Source organism: Chrysochloris asiatica, unplaced genomic scaffold, assembly GCF_000296735.1.
Source record: "Chrysochloris asiatica unplaced genomic scaffold, ChrAsi1.0 scaffold00119, whole genome shotgun sequence".
NCBI classification, from domain to species: domain Eukaryota; kingdom Metazoa; phylum Chordata; class Mammalia; order Afrosoricida; family Chrysochloridae; genus Chrysochloris; species Chrysochloris asiatica.
The window spans coordinates 10188206-10199669 of NW_006408637.1; the positions used below are offsets into that span (position 1 = coordinate 10188206).

At 46.3% G+C, this 11464-nt stretch overlaps 1 protein-coding gene across 1 annotated transcript in view; it reads right to left on the minus strand.

Moving 5' to 3' along the window:
* PGBD5 (piggyBac transposable element derived 5) overlaps positions 1-7228 on the minus strand; it is a 206670-nt gene extending 199442 nt beyond the window's left edge. The window contains exon 1 of the mRNA XM_006868577.1: positions 6886-7228. Within this exon, the coding sequence (XP_006868639.1) occupies positions 6886-7228 (343 nt within the window). The remainder of the gene's footprint in view (positions 1-6885) is intronic.
* Positions 7229-11464: the final 4236 nt, after the last annotated feature.

The following is an 11464-nucleotide window of genomic DNA, read 5'->3' on the forward strand; positions in this document are numbered from 1 at the left end:
TAATCATTGCAATGACATGACGGTGTAAAGCCAATGTTCTCCCATGTAAACTATCACTCAGTTCACACACACACAAAGACTACCCAAAGAACAAAGCAATCTGTGTGAGAAGTACAGTTAGAGTGCTCCTTGGAAGCTAGGATAGTCAGACTGCATCTCTCATACTTCGGGCAAATCATCAGGAGGGACCAATCCCTGGAGAAGGACAGCATGCTTGATAAAATGGAGGGTCAATGAAAAATAAGAAGACCCCCCAAAAGATGGATTGGTACAGTGACATTAGCAATGGGCTCCAATGTAGCAAAGACTGTGAGGCTGGCTCAGGACTAGGCAGTGTTTCGTTCTGTTGTGCATAGGGTCGCTATGAGTCAGTAGTGACTTGGTGTCACCTAACAAACAAACACACAAACTGGCAACTAAGGTCCTGGTGTGGCATTGTAGAATAAACACTGGAACGCTCCTTCAGGGAAGCATTAAGAATGTGCAAATAAAATTGGCTTCACGAACATTCATCATAGAATTGATTTAACAGACAAAAAAGTGAGGGTAATAAACTCAGTGCCTACCCAAAGAGGACTAAAGAGTATTATAAAGTCATTAAAGTGATTTTAAAAAAAAGTTTAGATGCAAAATGCCCACAATGAATTTAATTAAAATTTAAAAAATCAGGCAATCCAAGCATATGTACCATTGTTTCATCTGAGATCTATGAAGAACATAATGGGATATTACAAAAATGTTTTAATTTTATCTTTTTGATGATTTTCTATAACAAACATCTGTTGCTGTTGTTATGTGTTGTCGAGTTGGTTTTCACTCATAGCAACCCTGGATAGGGTTCCTAGGAGCAGCTGGTGGATTTGCACTGTTGACTTTGTGGTTAACATACCAGTGCTTATTCTAGAGTGCCACACTGGGAGACCAAACAAGCATATATTACTTATCAATAAAGACGCACAATCAAAGTTGTTCAAAATCAAGGTGAGTTTGAATCTCTAGAACCAGAGATTGCATTGTCTCCAAGGCCAGACTCCTATCGGAGTTCCTAAATTCCCACAGTGCTCTGGGGTTGCAGGATTAAATGAGAAGATCAAAGTCTGCTCTTCCCTCCTGTATTCTAATTGTGGGGTTATCTACACAAACCTATACATATGTCAAAACTGACAGAACTCTACACTCTCTCACCTCCCTCAAATTAAAAGCATTTCCATTGTGTAAATATCAACACTAATTTTTTGACTAAACATAATTCTAGGTATAGTAAGAAATGGTCATTTCTTTCCCAACTGCTCTAGTCTGACTAGGCTGATGGTGATCATCTATCCAGCTCATCTCTGACTGAAGAAGCGTCTACATTTTTCTGTGAAGTGGAGAACACTTCCGTCTCACTAAGTAATTTGACAATTGTTAATAATGGAAGCAACTGTCCAATGAGAACTGTTGGTTGTTATCATCCTGAACTGAAGTTCCACCACCTCATGCACACACGCCTGGGAAAGTAATAAGACATCTATCCACCTTTTCCAAATTCTAGATGGCTGTGGCCCACTATTTTGTAGCACTGCATAAGATTTATTTTGTATTTCACCAGGTTCTAGGAAATCATCAGTTGTCCCTGGAGCTAATGTAGAGCTAAAGGGAGGAGTTTTTATTTAACCAATTGCCATCTAGTGAATTCTGATTCATGTCAACCCCACATCTATCACCCAGTGTGAGTTTTTGGAAATAGATCACTGGGTCTTTCTTCCAGCCACCCCTGAGTGAACTCAAGCCTCCAATCTTCCGGTCAGCGTCCAAATCCATATAATTGATGCAACAAAGAGATGTCCACATATTTTAGTTTACAAATCTTTGCGCAGCAGAGGGTGCTAATTTAATTCTGTTCTCAAAGATGGTTCTAGTCTAAAAGATTTTCAGGCAAGTAAACCAACAAGAAAGCCTAAAGATAAAGCATCCAGCAATGTCCATTTTCAACACCGTATGCATGTTCCTCCAGTTTCCAAGGTCTTAACTCCTCACTGAAAGATTACAGAGACCGTTGGCAGAGTGCATGAGAAACTCTTCCACAAAGTCCATACCTCTAATATAAAAAGCAGAATCACTCAGATCCCAGCCAGCTACTACAAAGACTGACAAAGCCAGACAGACGCCAGCCCTTGAGGATCTGTGAATCTACTTTTTCCTTTGCCTTCTCACAGGGTATGAATCACAAGACTGCTTAGATTAAAAAAAAAAAGGGGAACAGCCCCAAAGCAGCCAGGCCTTAGCTTTCATGCTGTTTCCATCCAAAGAGTGAGCTCACATGCAGTGTTATCATATGGGGACAGGCAGAGACAACAGCTTGCAGGCTATTTTAGGGGACTCTGTTGCCAGTTGGTTCAGAGAAGATTGTGAGCTCTGAGCTTCCAGTTAGCATTTTTTGTCCCCATACTGATCCTCCACCTACACAGGAGTTAAAAGCTGGCCAGCCAGCCCTGCTCACACAGCTGAATCATTGCCGTGGTTGTCACACAATCTGGAAGGGTGGAGGGCAACACCTCCAATCACATCAAGAACCCGAGGGAGAAGAGAAAGGAGAGATAGCAGGGAGAACTAAGGAGCAGAGAGTGGAGAAAGCAGGGGATAAGAGAGAGAGGAAAGTGCTAGGAGAAGAGAGAGAGCTAGGAGAGAGAAACACACGAGATAAGGACATCTCCATCCAGAACTGCAGGCTGCACTTCAAGAGGGCTGACCCAGAAAGTTAATTCGGCTGAAAAACACAAGGGCTGGGAAGACCCACACAGTAAGGCCTTCCAAGAGGTTGGGATCCACCATTCTTATTACAGAAAGGCTGCAGCTATTAAGGGCTGGCACTTACTCATTCTGCCCTCCCCTCTCAGTTTGGCAACCTAATGGGGTCAGATGGTTATTTTAACTTCAAATCAAATGCAACGGACTGTCCTCAGGGTCTTACCCCACCCCAACCCCCATCCCATCCAATCATAGGAACTCTTTGAAAAGGTTTTAAGGTCATCAAAGGGCTGTGACACCAGTTTTAATGGATTGCTGATGAAACAAACCCTATTCAACCCAACCAAGTACAAGCAGTAGGCATTTACATACAATACATAGCTATGTAGATACTTGAATACACATGTTATTTAAAGTGGAAGGCAGACAGAAATCCCATTGGCCAAACACTGAAATCTTTGCTTTTCTCATCTGATTCTAACAACAACGTAAAGTTTTAACAAGTTTTCTTTTATGCAAGTTGATTGCAAATGGAAGTGCCACACTCTTGCTCTCTCCCCCATCAGCCCTGGCCACAGCAAGATTTGTTAATAAGCTGGGGACACAGACCGACTAAAGCCAGGTTGCATCCTTGCAGGTGGGAAGCCCACTCTCGCTGGAAGTTTGTTAGAGGCTCCACTTTGACAGGGACAACTCTAGGAGGTGTTGTAGCTACAATATTGGGGTAATTAGTATTTGTGAACCTATATCATTAACTTTTAAGAACTTAGTAGTAATTAAAGGAAAAGGAGAAAAAATTTTTAAAGGCTTCCACTTAGTTACTAATAATGTTGTGATGCAATATAGAAAGATTTTACAAAACAAGTTGGCTGTTAATATCCGTATCTAAGAAGTGCTATATTCAAGTGTTGGTGTTGTTAAGTGCTGTGGAGTCTGACTTGTAGCAACCCTGCAACAGGGTTTCCATGAAGTAGCTGTTGAGCTTGAACCTCTAGCCTTGTGGTAATCCTGCAGTGCCATACCTGGAATACAAGTAATGTACAATTGATGCACAGCTATCGTATAACTTATGATTCTATGATTATTGTTGTTAAATGTCATTGAGTAGGTCCCAACTCAGTGACCCTGTTTAGGGTTTCCAAGGAGCAGGGTTTGAACTGTGTAGGGTTTGAACTGCCGACCTTGTGGTTTCACAGTCCAGTGCGGATCGTACAGCGCCATAACAAACATTACTAAGGATTCTGTATGGTCTGCTACAGGAGGCGGTCTGGGCACCATGAATTACCACACTGGGTGACGTCACCCTACTGATGCCACTGCACTTTGAGAAACCCGGCTTCCTGAAGCTGTGAGAGTTGACCATCAGAGTGGCTGGGGACAGCTCTCAGCCTCTTCATAAGCACATCCCTCACTCCCTGTTAGGTCCTGAGAAGCCTCCTTACCAGCGCTCCACTTTTGAATCTATTTTCAGCCTATAAATCATACTCCTTTATTTTAGGGCCATTTGAATTCTTGCTTAGCAGGCCACCAACCTCACCTCCACAGTCTGCTCTCAATTTCCCTCAGGGGAAGAGCGTGGTGCAAAGTGAAAAGGAAATTCAAAATTAGATAGGAATTTAAAAAGCAAGCTCCCACACAGAACAGGAAATCGAGATTGTAGCCACTCATTTCTGTGGATCAAGGGCTTGGCTGTGACTCTGAGGTCCCAGTGTAGATTTGGTGTGCTTCCAAAGAAAAGCAAATTTTAGCATAGAATGACACAGGGCATTGCTCTTCAAGATTCCAAGTGCTGCAGTGGCTGGATTAAACACTGCTGCAGAAGTTCTCCCATGTACAGGCTAAAACATATAAAGTTGACTTAACTCATTTCAGTTCGCTACCTCGTACCATCGCTAACACGTTTCTTACTCATATCTGTTGTTGTTGTTAGGTGCTGGCAAGTTGATACAGCCTCACAACAGCAACCTTATGCACCACAAAATTGTGCCCTCGGGTACAGGAAGCCTTGCTACATTCTTGCAGATGGACTGAAAGCATGTCTCACAAGTGTTCCAAGACTGAAAACTAGATTTCAGACCTACATAAAATAAAGTCTACTGAACCAGGACTCTGGGTTGGCATTATTCATCAAGAGTCAATATGGGATAACACTACACAAAAATAGCTGTCCAGAGCAGGAAATCTTTGACATTCTGAAAAGTGTGGGGCAGTATTAATTGATTCTACAGATGGCATGATTCTGAAAATCCCAAACTCCAAACTGAAGCTCCATTGTAAACATGCTTTTAAAGGGACCCATTCCCAAAGAACCGCACTTCTAAGGGCACAGAGACTGCCAGCTGCCTGAGGTCTGCAAACCACTCCCAACTGAGAGTCCAGGCAGACCCTCAGAAGCAGCTCAGCGCAACTCCCGGGAGGTAGCATGATCTGCAGAGTCAAGTCTGGGCAGGAGTCAGGGGCCCCTTGGTCATGTCTTCCTGCAAGCCCTGTTGCTAACTGGTCGAACAATAATCTGAGACAGTTATGGGAGACAAGGCATCATGCCAATGACTGGTAAGCACTCAAAGGCCCACATCAGCAATGGCTGCACACAATCCCATGAAAAGATAAGGTGTGTGGGACCTGCCACCAAAGATAGCAACAATGAACAAAGCATCAGAGGAGGCTAAGCTTTTCTCTCAGGGATGGCAGTGATATGTTAGTGTTAAACCAGGCCTTCGAACTGGTTCTTCCCAGCTCAGTCATGGCCAAGCAAGCAAAACTGGAATGGATCTGAATGTGTAAATTGTGGGTGAACCAGACTGATACCTGAAATGGCAAAATCACAGCTTGGCATCCTGATAGAAACCTATTCTCCTTCTTAGAAAACGAGCAAGTTTCTTGTATGACAGACTTGAAAAGAATGATGACCTGCTCAAAAAATGGAAGCACCTACACTGTTGTAAGGAGTCGAGCTTTGGCGCTGTGGGTTAATGCGCCAGACTGCAAAGCCGTTTGAACTGCAAGGTTGGTGGTTCAAGCTCACCAGCTGCTCCTCGGAAACCCTCTACAGGGTCGCTATGGGTCGGATTCTATTTGACGGCACTTCACAACAACAACAACACTGTTTCAAATATGTCTCCTCTCTCCAAAGTCCTTACAAGTGTGACCTCACAGACTCTCATTTTGTGTGCCTTCCACACAAACTTCATACTGCTTCACCCTCAATTTTAAAATTCAGTTCAGCTTTCCCTGTATCAACCTTGATGGAACCAGTTCTAACAGGTCTGAAGCCCGGTGTTAAACCCAATTCCAGGAAATGAAATAAGCAAAGGGGACGTCCAGCAGCCCCGGTACAACTCCTGTTTGCGCTGCCTGCCATTCTCCAACTATTAGGGATCTGTCCACAGCAATAATGGCGCGCAGAAGACATCTAAAAGTACCACCTGTAGGAAGAGCATACACCCTAGCACTCACTACCAAGCTGGTCCCTTCACTATTCTCTTAGTTCTTGTTGTTGGTGTTATGTGCCATCGAGTCGGTACCGACTCATAGCGACCCTATGTAGAACGAAACACTGCCTGGTCCTGGGCCAACCTCACAGTAAGAGATCCCAAATCGGATAAACATGGTAAATTTCTCAGATTAGCTGAAGAAAACGAAATCAAGTCAAGACGACAAGGGATGGCCTCCAGGATGTTCACTGGATTGTGCTTTCGCTGCTACATGCCCCACCCGGACACCTGGGAGTCCTGGTGTGGATCCTTGGTGCAAAACCACTTCCCCTCAAAGGCAAGCCAGTCTTTCAGGTCCTCCGATTTAGAAAAGTACCCCCTCACAAGGAGGGTCTCCCAGCAGTAATCTCACAAGTATGCGTGGTTTGTGGTGCAGGACGCAGGGTCAATTCCAGAAGGGAAGAACGGCTCCTCAGAAGCCCTTTCCACTGACCTCCACTTTACCCATCCCCCGACTGGGAATTCGGACACACACACACACACACACACACACTCGCAGGCGGCTTCCATCCGGCACTGTACACCCGCGCTCCTGCAACCTCATTTGTTCCCTGAAACGCACAGCTGCCCACGCCAAGTCAGCCAGCGGAACGCCAGGAATCCCCGGCACCGCAGAGGTGGCGCCCACGCAACCCAGCTCTGGGTCCCCGCGCACCCTTACCGCCGCTCTCTTCACAGCGCGGAGTCGGGGGGTCGCGCAGCGCGGGGCTCCAGCCCTCGCTGTCCTCGTCGTCCTGCAGCTGCGCCTCTGAGGCCGGGGGAGGCGGCGGGCGCTGCGTGGCGGCCGAGGCGGACGCAGGACCGGTCTGCTCGTCCTCATCGTCCGAGGAGGCGGCCGAGGAAGAGCGCGAGTCGGCGGAGGTGCTATAAAAGGGGTTCCCACTGCTATCCGGGCCCGACTCTCCGAACACGTCGTCTGAGATCTGCAGACTCTCGTAGCGGGAGCGCGCCGCCTCCAGCAGCGCCAGAGCTTTCCGCCGCGGGCCGCCACCGCCCTCCGCCATCATCATCACAGCCGCCGCCGGCCCGCGTTCCGCCGCCCTCAGCCCCTCGGCACCGGCTGCTCCGGCGCCCCGGCCTGTGCCCCGCGCCGCCCCCCACCAATGCAACCCGCAGCACAGCGACCGCCCCCGCCCCGGCCCCAGCCGGCCCGCCGTCTTGACGCCCTTGCCCAGCGCCCGGCCGGGACCGTGGACGTCCAAGGGACGGGCGCCCGGGCCGCGAGTGCACCAGCCGCCGCAGACGCGCGCTCTGCGCGCCGAAGCGAGAGCCGAGCTCGCGGCGGCTGTGCGGAGGGGCTGGGGCCGCCGTCGGCACCCCAGCTGCGCGCTCCGCGAACCCCGCGCCGTGGGCCCAACCAGCCACCGCCCTCCGAGCGGCTACCTCCAGCTGCGCCCGCGGAGCCCGCCGACCTTCCCCGCGCTGAAGCCGTGAGAGGCGACTCCGCCTCGCCCTCCGGAAACCTGGCCAATTGGAAGCACGTTTCACATTGAGGGGCGGGCCGGGGGCGGACCCTAGGTGGGGAGGGCGGACCCCAGGTCGGCACCGCCCCCACCTTGCCTGGCTGCCCACAGTTGAGAGTCTGGGAAAGCGGGACTGTGGAGATCTGGGGGCGCCGCGGGAGCCCGTTTTCCTTCCGGACACCGCCCTGCACGGCGATCCCAGAGGCCTGGCGCTGCCTCAGCGGAGGAGGTAGACAGAGGAGGCGGGGCCTGCTGCACTCCTGGCGGGGTACGCAATCGGCGCCGGGCACGAGGAGCTGTTCGCTCTATTGGTTCTGAATGTAACAGCTCTGGACCCCAACCCCGTGAGACAGGCGGTGGCGCAGGCGGTCCTGGCACTGTGTGCTGGACGCTCAGAGTAGGTGACTCAAAACGCCCGGAGGCGATAGCTTCTGTTTCTGGCACGTCAAATCCAGCTTCGCCGCATGCATACAAGAGCTGTCCGTCTTCCTGAAATCTTTTAATTAGAAGTTGACCTTGCAGGACCATTTCTAGGATCACATGATATAACTCTTCTCATTCCAATACCGCAGTAATTTGAGGGTAGCAGCATTTCCAGTTAGGTATATGGAGTCCTGGTGTGGCGCTGTGGGTTAATGCGCTCGCCTTCAAAGTCAGTTTGGACTGCAAGGTTGGCGGTTCAAGTTCACCAGCTGCTTCTCAGAAACCCTATACAGGGTTGCTATGGGTCTGAATTGACCTGATGGCATTTAACAACAACAACAACAACAATACTTAAATACTAGTTACTCACAACAGAAAGGCATGTTGCTATTTCTAAGTGTGTATAAGGAGCTCTCTGGTAGTATAGTGGTTACGAATTGGGCTACAAACCACAAGTCGGCAGTTCGAAACTACCAGCTGTTCCGTGGGAGAAAGATGAGGCTTCCTGCTCCCATAAAGACTTACAGCCTCAGAAACCCTGTGCAGGGTCACTATGAGTCGGAACTGACTCCACAGCACATAACCACCACCATACAGGATGAAGAAGTTCAAACGATTCTGCCGCCAGGTGAAATCAGTTCTACCTAATGTCCTCAGCACCTGAGCTGCTTCTACCCAACCAGGAGCCCTGCACAGACAGGAATTCTCTGAAAGGCAATTGATAAATAGAAAGGGATTATGTGTGTTATATGCATTTGTGATACTGAGGATGACATAAAAAATGTCTCCTGAAAAAATTAGATTTCTGCATATAGAAAAAGTAAACAAGATCTCTGGCTCACACCATAAACAAAAACAAATTCAAAATGGAATAAAGGTACTAAATGTGCAAACTAAAACCATCAGATTCTTCAAAGGACAGAGGCAATGCTGCCAGGCTTAGCTTTCAACAGCGGATTATCTAATATAATAACAATCGCACAAATAGCAAAAGACAAAAGAAATTAATGAGATCTCATAAAAATTTTTAAACTTTTGTTCATCAAAAGACTTTAACCAAAAGTAGTTCAAAGACAAGCTGCCATCTGGGAGAATATCTTTGGAAATAATACATCTGACAAGAATCTAATAATCAGAGAGTAGATATAAAATTTTGACAACAAAAAGACAAATAACCCAATCATGTCACTGTTGTTAAGTGTCGTCAATTTGGTTCCGACACAATGTCACCCTACCTAGAGTTTCTAAGGAGGGGAAGGTGAGTTTGAACCACCAATCTTTCGGTTCAAATGCACTTTGTGGTCCAGTGATTATCCTACAGTGCCACATCAGAACTCGGAACAGGCAAAAGACTTGAATGGATGGCTCACCATAGAGGACATTCAAATGGCCAGTAAACACGAGAAAAAATTGCTCAACGCCTTTAGCCATCAGAAAGTTACAAACAAAACCACACTGGGATACCGTTTCACTCCCAATGAGATTTAAAACAAGCAATCAAAAACAGAAAATAACAAAAGTTGGTGAGGATGTGAGAAAATTGGAACCCTTATCCATTCCTGGGGGAAATGAAAAAATGGTACAACTGCTGTGGAAAGCAGTATGGAAATTCCTCAAAAAACTCATATGGTTAATATGACTCAGCAATTACACTCATAGGTATATACCCAAAAGACCTGAAAGCAGAGACTCAAAAAGAGACACATATATCAACGTTCATTGCAGCTCTGTTCACAGTAGTCAAGAGGTGGAGACAACCTAAATGCCCATCAACAAATGAATGAATAAATAAAACTTGGTACATACACATAATGGAATGTTAATAAATCACCAGGAAAATGAAGTCTCAGTATGGATGAAGCTTGAAGACATTATGCTGAGCAAAACATGCCAGTCACAAAAGGATAAACATTGTATGCTCTTATTTTAAAAGAATATTTATATATATATATATATATGTGTGTGTAGCTCTGGTAGTGTATTGGTTACAAATCAGGCTGCAAACCTTAAGGTCAGCAGTTCGAAACTACCACCTGTTCCGCAGGATAAAGATGAGGCTTTATGCTCCTGTAAAGATTTACAGCCTCGGAAACCCTGTACAGGGTGACTATGAGTCGGAACCGACTCCACAGCACATAGCAACAACAACAATATAGCTCTGTAGAATAAGCACAGGACTGCTAACCACAAGGTCAGTGGTTCAAACCCACCAGTCACTCCTTGGAAACACTGTAAAGGGTCGCTATGAAGCAGAGCTAAATTGACAACACTTAACAACAACAACAACATATAAAAGGGAGGAGGGCAAATGTATAGGGGACAAAGTTTACTAGTGGTTACTAAAGTTGGTAGGGAGGGGGTAAGGGAGGGTAAAGCTGATGGAAAAAATCACAATGATTAAGGATAGATGATTATTGCAATTACTATCAATAAGTCGTATGCCTGTAAAAAGCTGTAGGGGTAAAGTTGTGTGATAGATAGATTCACAATAATGACCAAAAAAGGTAGCTGCTAAGGTTGCTTATGTACAACTAAACACCTCAGGGGATTTAGTTCCTTGGTTTGGAGGTCATGGGGTCATGGTTTCATGGTACATCCCAGTTTATTGGCCTAATTACATGTTCAGTGTTTCTGTTCTGTCTCCTAGTTTGTTGGGTAGTGCCTGGGATCTTAAAGCTTGCAATTGGCTCTCCAAGGCACAATAGGTTTCTATTCACCTGGAGCAACAGAGAAAAAGGTCAGGAATAGGAGGATATGGAATGTGTGACTAGTCGCCTCCCTGAACTGCCTCCTTTGCCATGAAACCAGAACTGGATGGGAACATTCCATAGAATACTCTTGATCAAAAGAAGGAATAGAATATGCAGAACAGAATTTCAAATTCTCATGAAATCCAGACTTTCTGGAGCCATGGAAACTAGATGAACCCCTGAAACTTTATCTTGAGATCATCTTTAAACCTTAAACCAAAAATATCCCAGAATTCTTCTTAAAACCAAACAGCAGTTTAGTCTAACTAGTAAAAATATCTGTTTTAAGCATTATGCTTTTTTTAAGCGCTATCTATATGGAATCAAGAAGTCCTGGTATGGCACTGTAGGATAAGCACTGGATCTCAAAGTCAGTTTGTACCACAAGGTCGGTGTGTCAAACTCATCAGCTGCTCCTCAGAAACCCTGTACAGGGTCTTTATGAACCAAAATGAACTCAACAGAATTTAAAACAAGAACAACCTATGGAATCAGAGTGACAGCAGCAACATGAAAGGTTACAGAGGTACCTTAGGGGCAGTGAGTTTATATCAGTCACGGTGGAACAACTCGGAATAGGAGTGTGAGATTAATTGTGCAATTT